Source organism: Melanerpes formicivorus, unplaced genomic scaffold, assembly GCF_026170545.1.
Source record: "Melanerpes formicivorus ecotype bairdi unplaced genomic scaffold, bMelFor1.0.p_v2 SCAF_75, whole genome shotgun sequence".
Lineage (NCBI taxonomy): Eukaryota > Metazoa > Chordata > Aves > Piciformes > Picidae > Melanerpes > Melanerpes formicivorus.
The window spans coordinates 3211737-3227181 of NW_027142427.1; the positions used below are offsets into that span (position 1 = coordinate 3211737).

Consider the following 15445-nt stretch of genomic DNA (forward strand, 5'->3'; position numbering starts at 1 on the left):
TTTTTACCTGTTATCTCCTTCTGCCCTCCCCCCCTTAATTCCCTTCCTCCTTTCTTTCTCTCCCCTTCCTTTCCCGTTTCTCTCCCCTTCTTTTTCTTTTCCGTTTTACTCCCCCCGTCTTTTCCCTTTCTCTCGCTTTTTTACCCGCGTTTCCTCCCCTTTTGCCCCTTTCCCTCTCCCTTCCCCTGGAGACACAGCAGCTCAGCGTGTTCCCTCCCTGCGGCCCGTCCTGACCGCGCGGAGCCGGGGCTCTGCCAGGCCACGGGCTGCGGCTGCAGGAAGCGGGCCCGGGCCGGAGAGCCGGGGCGCTTGCCCCGACGTTTTGCGTGCCCGGGCTGGTGCCCGTGTCCGGCTGCGGGCAGAGGCTGACAGCCGTGGCCGGCCGGGGAAGGAGCAGCTCGGGGCTGAGGGACCCCCGAGGTGGGTGGGTCTGGCCCCGGGGCCCTCCGTGACGTCACAAGTGGCGGGGGGAAACCCTCGGCGGCCATTGGCGGAGGGAGCCTCGGCCACGCCCCTCGGGTGTCCTAGCGACACTACGAGACGCGGTCTCTGTGCCTGGACGCTAGCTCCGAGCGCTTCCTCGTCGCCGTTCGCCCCCGGTCTCGCCGTCGCCATGAGCCGCCCGCAGTCGGGGTGAGTGGGGCGGCGGGGCAGGAGGGGACGTGGGGAGCGGGGCTGCCGGGCCGGGCCCTTCCCCGCGGCGTCGCCCTTCGTCCATCGCGCTCCCGCCTGAGCTGTCCTGCGGGCTGGTGCCGGGGGGGCGGTGGGTGGCACGGAGAGCCCGAGGGGAATCGCTGCCTCGGTGCCCGAGCGGTTTCCGTCCTGCCAGCAGCCCCCGGCCTGCCCGGGGTTCCGGAGCTGTGCCGCTGTGCTGCTCTGAAAGGCTGCCGGCCGCCTTCTGTCACAAGAGCGATGCAGAGTTAGCAGTGGTTGAGGCCACATCTCGGACACTAGGAGCACAAAAAGGAGACTGAGGGGCTGGAGCGGCTCCAGAGAAGGGCAGGAAAGCTGTGGAAGGCTGTGGAGGACGGCTCTGGTGAGGGGCGGCCGGGGGAACTGGGCTGTATGGAAGCCAGAGCAGCTTTGCTGGTGTCCCCAGCAGAAGCAGGGCAGGACACTACAGGTGGTTCAGGTGAGGAACAGTCTCCATGGGGCACAGGACTGTTTGTGTGGCTGGAGGGGCCATTCACATCCTCCAGCTGTGCAACACAACGGGCTGGATTTGTCAGTGACCGTTGAGAACTGAAGATCTGGGGCTCTCTTTGGTCATTTCCTTGGGGAGCAGCCACTGGTTTGATTGCACTGTAAGTTATTAATGGTGAAGCTCTGCTGTACAAAACTGATGTCAGGTGCCTGCTGTAGCTTTGTCTTGGGATCCTTGGGCATGAGCAAGAGTGGTCTTCAAACTGATGGTGGCTGGGAATAGTGTGCTGTCAAGTGGGAAAAGCAGGTGCTGGTGGCAATGCTCATGCAGTGACAATCCTGTGGGATAGAGAGCTGCAAGTGGACAGTGCCTTCATTGACATCCTCCTCATCAGCTCAGCATGTTGTGTGCTTTCCATACTCTGACACCCATCTGGATTTGAGAAAGAATTGGTTGGATGATCACATGCAAAGGGCTTGATGTCCAGATGGAGATGGGTGACAAGTGCTTGGAGGTTTAGGTTGAACATGAGGAAGAGTTTCCTTCCCTAAATGGGTTGTCCAGCTGGCCCATGCTGCCCAGGTCAGAGGTGGAGTCCCCATCACTGGAGGGCTTTCAAAGTCTTGTAGGTGTGGTGGTGGCCATGGTTTAGTGGTTAGTGGTGATCTGGCAGTGCTGGGTTAAGTATTGGACTCGATGATCTTAAAGGTCTTTTGCAACCCCAACGATTCTATGACTCTTTTCTCTCTGCTGGGAGAGGGAGGACTGGCCAGCTGGATTAAGCAGGAACACTGGCAGAAGCTCCAGATGAGCAAGGGCTTGCAGGACCAGCCCTTCTTACTGACTGCAGTGTGAGTTTGAGTTGGTGCCCAGGTGTGCTGTGAGGACTGTTTGTTGCAGCAACAGAGGTGCTCACCCATGCAGAGCTCAAGCTTCTCTCGCTGGGGTGGCTCTGACAAAGCCCACTGCCTCCACTTGCATTCTTTCCAATGGCTTCGTGGGTGCTGGGTCAGGCCCAGAACATTTCCTTGTTTCCTCCAAAGCCCTTCTGAACTTTGCACTTAATTCAGCATCTTTGAGGGCCGGCCTGTCCACATCTGGAACGGGAAGCTGAGGTTGCTGCTTCACTGGGCTCACCTGGGAGTTGCATTTTAAGCAGTGACATGGCCCATGAAATATTAGCTGGGAAGAAGTCCATGACAAGGAGTTGGATTGAGTTTCTCCTCTGCCTCTGTGCCCAGTTGCCAGGTGATACCATCAGTCAATGCTCACCACAACCATGTGATAAAGCATTTCATCTGCTGGTTTCACGTGTGAGTGCAGACACTGGAGTGAAAAGGTGGGGTGGAGAAGTTGCTGTAGTACCAGTGTTTGAGCAGCATGATTGGTAGGGCAAGGGAGATTGGGTAAAATGTAAGTTACTGTGGGTAAGCTAGCTGTGAGATGAGTGTGAAACCCCAGACACCATCCCTGTGGATCCCCAGTCCCTGGTGTTTTGGATTTGTGGTTTGTTGGTCCTTGTTCTTTCTTTCCCTGAGCACTTTTGTGTGTGGCAACCCAGTGGAGCTGTAGAGATTTCCCTTCAGCTCTAAGGAGGGTGTGGGATATGTGGTGGGGCAGTGGGAAGTATGCTGTAGAGCAAAGGTTCTGGGCCATCTCCCTCTTTGTTGAGGGGGGGATACCTCCAAGAGCTGGGTCTGCACCTGCTGGACTCAAGCAAGCATGCAGCTGCAAATGTTGTGTAGCAGTCTCCCAGTATTGGAGGGGGGCTACAGGAGAGCTGGAGAAGGACTTTTGACAAAGGCATGGAATGACAGGATAGAGTAGAATAGAACAGGATAGAGTAGAACAGGATAGAGTAGAACAGGATAGAATAGAATTAACTAGGTTGGAAAAGACCTTTGAGATCATTGAGTCCAACCTCTCACCCAACACCATCTAATCAACTCAGCCATGGCACCAAGTGCCTCAGCCAGGCTCTTCCTAAACACCTCCAGTGATGGTGACTCCACCACCTCCCTGGGCAGCACATCCCAATGGCCAATCTCTCTTTCTATGAAGAACTTTTCTTGACATGCAGCCTAAACCTCCCCTGGCACAGCTTGGGTCTGTGTCCTCTGAGGGTGATGGCTTCAAGATGGAACAAACTGGGTTTAGATTAGACATGAGGAAGAAATTCTTGCCCATGAGGGTGCTGAGGCACTGGGACAGGTTGCCCAGAGAAGCTGTGGAGGCTCCAAGCTTGGAAGTGTTCCAAGCCAGTCTGGATGGAGCCTTGAGCAACCTGGTCTAGTGGAAGGTGTCCCTGATGATGGTGGGGAAGGTTTGGAACTAGGTGATCTTTAAGTTTCCTTCCAACCCCATGCAATGTAGGATTCTATGTGGTACTGACCTGCTGAAGGTCAGAGCTTTTATCTGAGGAGGCTGTGGTGGGAGCTGGTGTTGGAGGAAAGCTTCAGGGCTGAGCCCTGGTGGAGCCTGTGCCTTGGTGGTGCTACACTGCTCGATGCAAAGCTGCTATATCTCACTGCTTGTTTCTGATACCAATCTTCTGGAGGCCTTAAGGGGTTACCTTCACATCATCTAGTGGGCATTTCTCTGGCAGAAGGCTGGGTGTGATCCATCCAGAGGGTTGAAGATGTGATGATGTGGGTGTCAAGAGGCTTCTGTGCATCTGCCTTGATTCTCTTTCAGGTTCATTCCTACCTACAACAGCCTGACAGACAAACACCTGGCTGGATATTTCAGCAACACCCGGATGAGACGACATCTGCAGAGATCAGGACTGGTGAGACTGAGAACTTTCCTTTTTCAGAGGGTTGCTTTGAATGCTGCACCAGCCATGCACCCAGGTCTGTGGTTTCTCTCCCAGCCATATGTGTTTTGATGGGTAAGAATGTGAGGAGCCAGGCAAACACGTGGGCTTGTGCTGTGCCAGAGCAAAGCCACACAGTCACACCACGGCCGGCTGTGTTTAATCACAGCACGTCCCCCTGTGTTATTCTTGACCCTGGGTCAGGTACCCATGAATGCAGGGCTCAGCCTGCTCTCTTTGGGGTCAGAGTTACAGGAGGACAGGTAAAACTGGGCTGGGAGCTTTGCTGCATGTGCCAAGTGGCTTTTGAAGACACTAGTGGCCTTTTCCCATGAGCTTGTAGTGTTAAGACAAGAGGAAATGAGGTGAAACTTGAGGAGGGGAGATTTAGACTGAATATCAGGAAGAAAGTCTTTCCAGTGAGGGTGGTGAGACAGTGAAACAGGTTGCCCAGGGAGGTGGTGGATTTCCCCTCCCTGGAGGTGTCCAAGAGGGGATTGGACGTGGCACTTGGTGCCATGGTTTAGTCATGGGGTCTGTGGTGACAGGTTGGACTTGATGATCTTTGAGGTCTCTGCCAACCTTGGTGATTCTGTGATTCTGGATGGTGAGAGCACACTGTAAGTAATATCCTCACACTCAGTTTGGATCCCATGCACCACAGATAGCATGCTGCAGTGCAACAGTCATCATGTGCATCTGCATGGAAGTGGGAGCAGTGGCTGACAAGGGCTGGTGGTTTATGTCTTGGAGAGCTTTGGCTGAGCCCTGAGCTTCTCAGAGTGGAGGCTCAGTCAGTGATTACATATGGCATGGTCACAGTGATGCCAGTCTGCTATAGCTCACATGCAGGCAGATGATCTTCAGGGAGAGGCTTTGATAAGTTCAGAGTGGTTTGCTGCTTTTGCTCCCTATTTCTTTCTGCTCATTGGAGTTGGCCTCTGCAGGATCTTTCTGTTTGTGAATGTGCAGAATCATGTTGGGCCTGTGAGAGGTTTTAGCCTGTGAAATGGGAGCACCTCTGAGCCTCCTGCTTGTTTCAATAGCTTCAGTGGTGTTTTTCAAATGTGCTTCTTGCAGATCTCAAGGAGTGGCAGAATAATCTCTGAGAAGGAATACCAGAGAAATGAAGTCAGGAAGAATCACCTGAGACACCTGAAGGAGACCCTGACTCGCACCATATTCTTTAAGATCCTTGACTTGAAGGTATGCATTCACTAAGGATGTCCAGGCCTCTTCAGATCCTTCCCTACTGACAGCCAGTGCCTGCTAGCTTGTCCCAGGCTGCTTTATGGAGCTGTGCCCTCACATTGCCCTGAAATGCTCTCCCCTGCTGAGAATCATAGACTCCTGGAATGCTTTGGGTTGGAAGGCACCTTAAAGATCATCCAGTTCCAACCCACTGCCATGGGCAAGGACACCTTTCCCTAGCCCAGGTTGCTCAAGGCCTCATCCAGCCTGGCTTTGAACACTTCCAGGGAGGGAGCATCCATGACCTCCCTGGGCAACCTGTGCCAGTGTCTCACCACCCTCACTGGAAAGAATTTCTTCCTAAGCTGTTCCCCAAATCCAGCTTCTTGTAGTTTGAAGCCATCACCCCTCATCCTGTCACTCCATGCCTTTGTCAAAAGTGCCTCTTCAGCTCTCCTGTAGGAAATGGGACAATTTCTCTGCTTGAAAAATGGAAGCCTCCACATGAAGCCTCCACTGGCCTCGAGTTGTTCACCGACAGTGTCATCAGGGCACAGGCTGTCCTGAATCCATTACTGCCCTTTGGTAGCCATCAGATTCTGGGGTGATGTTCACAGGGTTAGTCTGCTTACAAAAAAAATCTTATCAGAAGCAAATAGTTTGAACCAAATGTTATCTGAGTGCAAAATTTGGGCACATCTGCTGAATGGAGCTGGTGCCCACCCCTGCACACAGACTCCGTTCTTGCCTTGCCGTGCTGATGGACGCAGACGGGATGCCAAAGGGGTTGCATCAATCCTGGCTTCATAAGAGGGCTCAGGGAGGGTAACACCCAGGGAGCAGCAGGTGGGGGAGAGGCAGGACAGGGGCAAGTGTTCTGGCATTCAGTGCCATCTCATAATGTCCATTACCGAGACCTGCCTTTCCCTTACATTGGTAGCGTCGTCAGCAGCTGGAGTGGATGAAGAAGCCTGAGAGCTCAGTGAGGATGGAGAAGTGGCAGAAAATCAAGGTAAGGCTTGAGTGCTCTTGAGTAGTGGTGAGAGCTGGCAGCTGTGCTCTGTCATTTGACAGGGCTTCACTGAGCCACGTGTTCTGACTCTGACGTTTATGGAGGAAGTACAGGAAATAGGTAAGCAGAGGATCCTGGCCCAGCTTGCATCTCCCCCTTCCTCTGCCCAGCAGTCCAGGGACTTCCATTCATGCATCTCCTTCCTTTTGTTTTGGTTGTGCAGTGTCTTTGGTTGTGGGATTTCATTCTGAGTGATCCTTCCTTGCATTTCTGTGCAGTAATTAATGTCTCTGCTTCCTGATGGCTCTGTTGGATGCTCCATGGTTCTGCTTGTGAAGGCTGTCACTGACTGTCCTCCTTTGCAAGGCCTCTGTGGGTTTGCTTTTTCATACATTTTTCATGCTGCTTCTCAGTTTCCCAAACTGAAGCCCCACAGCCTATTGAATCTGTCATACCTGAGGCATTCCAGGCTTCTCAAGGCTGTTGCCATGTTTTGACCTTTCCCTGTTTTGAAACGGGGATCCAGAAGGGGATGAATAATTCAAGTCACACTTTGCAGTTCTCCTGGTAACTCTAGACACTGCTGCTGAGTGCTGCTGAGCCCTGAGCTGACATCTCCAGCTGTTTGCCTCCCCAGGTGATAGCTAGCAGAACCAGCATGCATGCAGTGACAAGAGGTTCTGCAGTCTTCACTTTGGTGTCATTTAGGTAGGGCTTGATGCTGTGGTTGTTGGAGTCCTGGGAAAGCAATGGTTCTTCTCCCCATGAAGTCACTTGGATTCACATGGGGAAAGTTGTTCTCATGGAAGGAGGCTGGACCTAGAGGACTGTTACAGTCCCTTCTGACCCAAACCAATCCATTGCTTTGTGCTCATGTGGCTGCCTCCTGTTACTGCTACGTAAGCTGCACCTCTGGTGCCCAGAGGCTCCAAGCCAGCAGGTGGACACAGGAAGCAGCATATTTCATACCCATAATATCCTGCACCCCGTAAGTCCATCTGCAAAGTCATTCTCTTCCTCTTCTTTCCCTCTCTTCCTTCCCATGGGAGATGGTGGGGGAGTGTCTCAAGGTCTCTTAGGCCTGGCTAGGCCTAATGCCAGGAGGAGAAGGGGAAGGGCAGTCTCAGACCTGGCCAGCCTGAGGCTAGCCTAGCAGTGGGGGAAGGAAGAGCCCTGGGGGTTTTGGGTACCCCCTCAGGTGGGGAAAAGGGAAGTGTTGGGAGGCTGTTGGGTGTGCTGGAGGGGACTCTGTATGCTTTTAGATGGTGCTGGCTGATAGGTTGCACTTGATGATCTCAGAGGTCTTTTCCAACCTGGGTAATTTTTTCTTTCCCCCCTTTTCCCGCCTTTTCCCCCTTCTATCCCTATCCTTCCTTGGGATTCTTTTCTCTCTGTGCTTTGTATCTTCTAAACACTTGCTGCTTTTCCACTTAAACTTCCCACCACTTTTGCAATCCATTTGTGTGAGTGTCATCCTTTTGCCCCTCTCAGGGGGCAAGACAGGATCAGCCTGGCCTATTTCTTATGCAGGAGCCTGCCGTGATGTCTTCTCCTTCCTTAACCAGCTGTTCCATGAGGTCCATCCAGGGAAGGGCAGACAGGAGGCAGGCTCAGATGTTGCTGTTAGAGGACCTAGCACCTCACAGAGACATAATTTATGCTCTTTCAGATGGAACACTCCAGAAAGCTCCTGGGAGGTGGCACCCCTGCCTACATGCCACATCCACCCAATTGCCGGAGAAATCACCATGGCCTCGATCTTTCAGTGCCTGGAGAGCCTGCTGGCCAGTCACACCTGGTGAGTCTCAGCACAGGCTCCAAGTGCTGCAGTGTGAGCACACAGAGCTGGCCCTTTGCTGGGAGTTCCATGGGACTGGAGGACTTTGGAATGGACCTTGACCTGCTGCCCCTGGCTGGCAGAGCCTGCATGAATTGTTCCCTTTTGCTGGGCATTGGCTCTGTGTGGTGCTGATCACCTCCCTTGCTCCAACAATATGATGGCTGCTCAGACTTGTTCTAGAAGCCTGTGTGTGTTCCTCAGTGTGAGCAGCAGCCAGAGGGTGATGAGGCCAAGGTGCTTGGGAGCTGGTTTTGCCAAGCCTCTTGAACCTGTTACACTCTTTTTGCAGGGGGAGAGGATTGGGGTGAAGGCAAAGGAGAATGTGAGTGACAGATGCCTGCCTCGCCTCTCTCTGGGTGGAGACTCACTGATGCCTGTGCCACATCCTCCTGGGCCAAAAGACCCCAAAAGTACAGCTGCTCTGAAAAATGGGATGCCCAGATGGAGGCAGGTCCATCCCATCACAGCCCCAGATGGGCAGCTTTCAACAAAGGTGAGCTCTCTCTGCCTGCTGCTGTCTGTGGAATCATGGAGTGAGTCACAGAATCATTTGGGTTGCAAAAGACCTTTGAGATCATCCAGCCCAACCATACTCTAATTGTGCCAGGGCTGGTGCTAAATCCATGTCCCTCAGCACCACTTCTGTGGCCCTTTGAAACACCTCCAGGGATGGGCATTCAAACACTTCCCTGGAGAGCCTGTTGCAGTGTTTTGAGAACCCTTTCAGTGAAGAAGTTTCTTCTAACATGCAGCCTAAACCTCCCCATGCTGCTACCTTGGTGTGCTGCTGAAGGATGTGTAGACCTGGTTTGCATAAAGATGGAATTTTTGAAAGAAGGAAAATGTACAACTATTCAAACCAGTAACTGCCACCCAGCTACCTCTAGGGAAACCTTTAGTGGTGGAGAAAAAAGGTTGCTTGTAGAAAGAGCCCCATAGCAAGTCTTAGAGTAAAGCCTTCCCTCTGAGCCTATCTAGCAGGAGTTCAGAGGGCTACATGAAATGCCTGTAGTGTATGAAAAGTCTTATCTCTCATGCCCTATCTGCAGCCAGTTTGGACTCCTGTGAAGGAAGTTACAGGAAAGCAGGATGATAAGAGCCATTACACATGGCCCCTGCAATTTTGGGCAATTCCATGCAATGGATTTTCAGCTCAAAGCATTTTTCTGCCCTTCTGCACATTGCAAACTACTTTGCAGTCTGGGCAGCTCGATGGCTGCCTTCAAAGACAGGATCCCTCTGCAGAGGGACCTGGACAGGCTGGACAGATGGGCAGAGCCCAATGAGATTGAACACAGCTGAGCGCCAGGTTCTACACATTGGTCACAAGAGCCCCATGCATCTACAGGCTGGGGTCAGAGTGGCTGGAGAGCAGCCGGGTGGAAAGGGACCTGGGGGTACTGCTTGATAGTAGGCTGAACAAGCTGTGCCAGGGGAGGTTTAGGCTGGATGTCAGGAAGAATTCCTTCCCAGCAAGAGAGATTGGCCATTGGAATGTGCTGCCCCGGGAGGTGGTGGAGTCCCCATCCCTGGAGGTGTTTAAGAAGAGCCTGGCTGAGGCACTTGGTGAAATGGCTGAGTTGATTTGATGGTGTTGGGTGAGAGGTTGGACTCAGTGATCTCAAAGGTCTTTTCCAAGCTGGTTGATTCTGTATTCTGTGTGCACAGCCATGATCTTTGTGTCCAGCTGCAAGCTGAATGCACTTTCTGTGTGTTCTGTGTTGGGAGACTTTTGGCTGTGCTATAGGGGACTCTGTGTGCTTTTAGATGGTGTTGGGTGATAGTTTGGACTTGATGATCTCAAAGGTCTTTTCCAAGCTGGTCTGGCCTGGTCTGGTCTATTCAATTCTATCCTATTCTGGTCTGGTCCATCCTATTCTATTCTATCCTATTCTATTTTATCCTATCCTATTCTATCCTATCCTATTCTATCCTATCCTATTCTATCCTATTCTATTCTATTCTATTCTATTCTATTCTATTCTATTCTATTCTATTCTAGTCTAGTCTTTGGGGTTCTTTTGTCCCTATGCTTTGTAGCTTCTGCAAAACACTTGCTGCTTTCCCATTTAAACTTGCCATCATTTTTTCAATCCATTTGTGTGAGTGTCATCCTTTTGCCCCTCTCAGGAACAAGAGAAGATCAGCCTGGCTTCAAACCAGGACAGCTCAATTCTTATTTGATTAGCAGCCTGCCATGATGTCTTCTCCTTCCTTAACCAGCTGTTCCATGAGGTCCATCCAGTGAAGGGCAAACAGGAGGCAGGCTCAGGTGTTGCTGTTAGAGGACCTAGCACCTCACAGAGACATAATTTATGCTCTTTCAGATGGAACACTTCAGAAAGCTCGTGGGAGGTGGCATCCCTGTCTACATGCCACACCCACCCAGTTGTGCAAGAAATCACCATGGTCTTCATCTTTCCGTGCCTGGAGAGCCTGCTGCTCAGTCACACCTGGTGAGTCTCACCACAGCCTTCATGTGCTGCAGTGAAGCACACAGAGCTGAAGGTGTGCAGGTGCTGCTTGGCCTGCAGCACTGACTGAAGAACTCTGAGGAGCCTACAAGATAGCTTGAGGAGGGATTTTTCACAAAGGCTTTCAGTGACAGGCTGAGGGGCAATGGCTTTGAGCTGGAAGAGGGAGAGTTAGACTGGAGACCAGGAAGAAATTCTTTCCAGTGAGAGTGGTGAGACACTCAACAGGCAATCGCCCAGGGAGGTCGTGGAGGCCTCCTGCCTGGAGGTGTTCAAGGCCAGCTTGGATGGGGGTTGGGTAAGCTGGTTTAGTGGAAGGTGTGCATGCCCATGGCAGGGGGATTGGAAGCAGATGATCTTACCAACATCTATAAAGAGCTGAAGGGTGAGTGTCGTGAAGGTGCCAGTCTCTTTGGTGGTGCCCAGTGATGGGGACAAGGAAGAGTGGGTACAAGCTAGAGCACAGGATGTTCCACCTCAATGCAGGGAGACACTTCTTGTCAGTGAGGGTGATGGAGCACTGGGACAGGCTGCCCAGGGAGGTTGTGAGTCTCCTTCTCTGGGAACTTTCCAAACCCACCTGGATGCCTTCCTGTGCAGCCTGCCCTAGGTGATCCCAATGTGCCAGGGGTGTTGGACTCGGGGATCTCTGGAGGTCCCTTCCAACCCAACCCATTCTGTCAGTCTATGATTAGGGCCTCACCCTTCAAGTCCTCTGGTTTTGGTTTGTGTTGCCTGTCAGCCTTCAGGTCCTCTGGTTGTTTCCTGTCTGCAGGATTGTGTCCCTGAAGAGAAATCTTGAGAAGCTGATGTTGCAGGAATGGCACATCAGAACCTAGGGGGGCGAAAAAAAGTGTTGCTCTGGGATAAATCTTTCTAACCTCTGTCCCTTTTCTCCCTTGTCTCCCCAGGCCAGGCTGGTGCCAGTATCTTGAGTATTGTCAGTGTAAACTGTGGCTTTAGGCAAGTTTCCCTGTGCAGTAGAATTCTGAAAGCCATGGAGGTCTTGCAGAAAAGAGCTGCAGGGCTGCAGTAAGACTCAAGGGCATCCCAGAAGGCTTTGGAGCTCTGCTTAGGAGCCTCTTGGCTTTCTGCTGACAGGCAGAGAAGGGATGTTAGTAGGCCCTTGAAATATAGTGATACTAAAGTCTAAGCTGAAAGGTCAGATAGATAGTGCAATTCTAACTGGTTCTCCACTTACTAATGATAATGGGTGCAGACTGAAGAGAGCCTTCAGTCTTGAGTGACCTTCTCCTCTCCAACGCAGAGGGCACCTGGCCCCGCAGCTCATTCCAGTGGTGGACATCGTTCCCATCCACACCAGTCCAAGGAGCCTGCCTGTTCTGAGGAGGTGAGTTAGCTCAGCTGAACACTTGCTTTGGGTTTTAGCATTTTAACTTGGCATTCTGAAGGGGGTGCAAGGAAAAGGGGAAACCAAGAAGTCAGGAAGTTGCAGAGCATGGTACAAAAGCAGGCACGCTTCTGTCATGCACTCTGTGTGTGTGCTGGAGGCACCAAAACACAGCCCAGGGCTGCTGTTTCTCTGGGTTCATGTCCAGAGAAGGGCAACAAGGCTGCTGAAGGGGCTGGAGAAGAGGTGTGGTGAGAAGCAGCTGAGGGAACTTGGGTTGTTTAGGCAGGAGAAAAGGAGGCTGAGGGGAAACCTTCTGGCTCTCTACGGCTCCCTGAAGGAGGCTGGAGCCAGGTGGGGGTCAGTCTCTTCTCCCTAGTGTCAGGTGACAGAATGAGAAGAAATGGCCTGAAATTACCCTAGGGGAGGTTTAGGTTGGCTACTGGGAATAATTTCTTTCCTGCAAGAGTGGTCAGGCTCTGGAAGAGGCTTCCCAGGGAGGTGGTGGAGTCACCACACCATCCCTGGAGGTGTTGAGGAGCTGTGTGGCCGTGGCACTTGGGGACAGGCTTTAATGGCCATGGTGGTGTTAGGTCAATGGTTGGACTCAGTGATCTTTGTGAGGTGTCCCTGCCCATGGCAGGGGGGTTGGAACTAGATGATCCTTGTGGTCCCTTCCAACCCTGGCTGATTCTATGATTCTCTGATCTCAGAGGTCTTTTCCAGCCAAGCCAATTCTATGCTTCTATGACATTTGCTTCAAGATTGCCCTGTAAAGACACAACAATAAAAGCTGTATTTATGGCCAAGAGTCATTTTCAGTGCTCCAGTTTTTGGATGCTCAGAGATGCCTGAAGGGATCTGGCTCTTTGGAGGCAGACTGCAACATTTCATTTCCTGAGGGTACCTGAGACTCACTCATCACTCCCAGCATCTTGATCAGTTGCTCTTGGCTTTTGTTTTGTGCTGCTGCTCTGCTCTGGAAGCTGCACACTGGGTTTCTGTAGCTTTTTCCTTTTGTAGGCTTCCTGGCAACCAAACACATCTGCAGGAAAGAGCCAGCACCACCTTTGCAACCTGCCACATCACAGCTGTGCAGTGGCAGGGTCTGCACCAAAGACTTCCAGCTCTAACCAGAAGTGCCATGCACGTGAGCATGGGGAGCCTTTGAGCACTGGGGTGAGGCCATGCTTTGTTCTGCAAATAAAATGTTAGGGACAGCTTTGGAGCACTGCTTGAGTGCTGTAGCTCTCAGAGCTGCTCCCTGCAAGCAACACCTTCTGCACAGTCATCAGCTTTGAGTCTCCTTTTTAACCTCCCTGTAGTTTTCAAGACATTGCCTCCTTGGTCTACCACCCAGCTCTTGGTCACAAGCAGGAAAAATGGGGGGACCTGCCTTTTGTAGCACAAAATTCCTCTGCATGCAAAATTCTCTCCCTCTAGGAAGATTTTCAGCAGTGTGGAGAGGGAGGCAGCCACCCAGTCCCTGCCAACAGCTCAGAATAGCTTTGCACAGTCTGAAAGTTTTCATCTGCAGATACCAAGGAGCAAACCAAAAGCCTGCTCAAAACAGGGATTGCCTTACTTCATTTAACTCATTGGTTATTTTTACCATTCCTCCTACTAAGCCACAGTAGCAGGTTCATAGAGCAAGAGCTTTCTGGGGTAGCCACAGATGGCCTTGATCAGTAGACAGTTACTTTGAGGTGAGGTTTGGACTTCTGTTCTAGAGGAGCAGGATGCCCTTGGCCCTTTGCTGGGAGTTCTGTGGGCCTGGAGGACTTTGGAATGGACCTTGACCTGCTGCCCCTGGCTGGCAGAGCCTGCATGAATTGTTCCCTTTTGCTGGGCATTGGCTCTGTGTGGTGATGATCACCTCCCTTGCTCCAAGAATATGATGGCTGCTCAGAGTGGAATGGAATAGAATGGAGTAGAATTGAATTGAATTAAGCAGGTTGGAAGAGACCTTTGAGATCATTGAGTCCAACCTATCATCCACCACCATCCAATCAACTAAACCATGGCACCAAGCACCCTATCCAGGCTCCTCCTAAGTACCTCCAGTGGTGGTGACTCCAGCATCTCCCTGGGCAGCACATTCCAATGGCCAACCTCTCTTTCTATGAAGAACTTCTTCCTAACATCCAGGCTGAACCTCCCCTGGCACAGCTTGAGGCTGTGTCCTCTTGTTCTGTTGGTGGTTGCCTGTGAGAAGAGACCAAGCCCCACCTGGCTAGAGCCTCCCTTCAGGTAGTGGGTAGGGGTGATTAAAATGGTTTCTTTAATGCTCACTGCTGCCAGAAGACTAAATCAGTGCCAGATTCTGAGGGCATGATTCAGAGCTTGGATCCAGAGCATGCAATGCATGCAAAGTCTTTCTCTAGAGGTGTCTCAATTTTCATGGCTCTAGTCCCCTCAGTTTCATCCCAGGGGAGGACTAAACCTCTACCAGAAGGGTTCTGAACCACTTCTTGTATGACTGATGCCAACTGACTTTAGGTTGTGGCTGCTCTGGAGTTTGCTTGCCAGCTGGGGGAAGGCAGCAGTGCTGTGGGGTGGTGCAGTACCCAGTCTGCTTGTGATCAGGACTGTCCATGCCCAGAAGCAATACATGGTTTAGTGTTCTGTGTCTTACAGTATGCTTCTTGCTTTGCAAATGGAAAGAAAGAGAAATGTTTCCATGAGCAGAACTGAAAGACTTGTTCTAGAAGCCTGTGTGTGTTCCTCAGCGTGAGCAGCAGCCAGAGGGTGATGAGGCCAAAGTGCTTGGGAGCTGGTTTTGCCAAGCCTCTTGAACCTGTTCCACTCTTTTTGCAGGGGGAGAGGATTGGGGTGAAGGAAAAGGAGAGTGTGAGGGATAGATGCCTGCCTCGCCTCCCTCTGGGTGGAGACTCACTGATGCCTGTGCCACATCCTCCTGGGCCAAAAGAGCCCAAAAGTACAGCTGCTCTGAAAAATGGGATGCCCAGATGGAGGCAGGTCTGTCCCATCACAGCCCCAGATGGGCAGCTTTCCACCAAGGTGAGCTCTCTCTGCCTGCTGCTGCTTAATTCTGTATTCTGTGTGCACAGCCCTGGTCTTTGTGTCCAGCTGCAAGCTGCATGCACTTTCTGTGTGTTTCCTGCTGCAGAGCTCTGGAGGACTCCACAGGCCCTCAGTACACCCCAACGTGTGTGTCACAATGGTCTTCCTGGGGAAGAATCTGCAGTTGGCACACCCTGACACCCAGCACAGGGATGAAGTCAGAGTGTATCAGCTGCACTGTGGAGGAAGAAACCATTGTGTCTACACAGGCATGCTACTGGAGAAAGGTAAGGGTGGTCAGAAAGTTCATCCTGGCAGCATCTTTCTTTATCTCTTGGTTTTTTGGGGGCTAAACCAGTGCTGTGGCAGTGAAATGACTTCAACAAGAAGGTTGGAAAAGACCTCAAAGATCCTCAAGTCCAAGCTGTCAGCCCAGACCTCATGACCAAGTGCCACAATCCCCTCTTGAACGCCTCCAGGGATGGGGACTCCACCACCTCCCTGGGCAGCACATCCCAATGGCTAACAACTCTCTCTGGGAAGAATTTCTTCCTCACCTCCAGCCTAAACCTCCCCAGGCACAGCTTGAGACTG

General features: G+C 51.9%; 1 protein-coding gene across 1 annotated transcript in view; it reads left to right on the forward strand.

Moving 5' to 3' along the window:
• Nucleotides 1–15445, forward strand: part of LOC137454014 (A-kinase anchor protein 12-like) — a 28621-nt gene that overhangs the window by 105 nt on the left and 13071 nt on the right. The window contains exons 2-11 of the mRNA XM_068163841.1: nucleotides 192–633; nucleotides 3839–3932; nucleotides 5040–5165; nucleotides 6091–6162; nucleotides 7832–7960; nucleotides 8292–8495; nucleotides 10330–10458; nucleotides 11744–11827; nucleotides 14645–14848; nucleotides 14958–15138. Of these exons, the coding sequence (XP_068019942.1) occupies nucleotides 192–633; nucleotides 3839–3932; nucleotides 5040–5165; nucleotides 6091–6162; nucleotides 7832–7960; nucleotides 8292–8495; nucleotides 10330–10458; nucleotides 11744–11827; nucleotides 14645–14848; nucleotides 14958–15138 (1665 nt within the window). The remainder of the gene's footprint in view (nucleotides 1–191; nucleotides 634–3838; nucleotides 3933–5039; nucleotides 5166–6090; nucleotides 6163–7831; nucleotides 7961–8291; nucleotides 8496–10329; nucleotides 10459–11743; nucleotides 11828–14644; nucleotides 14849–14957; nucleotides 15139–15445) is intronic.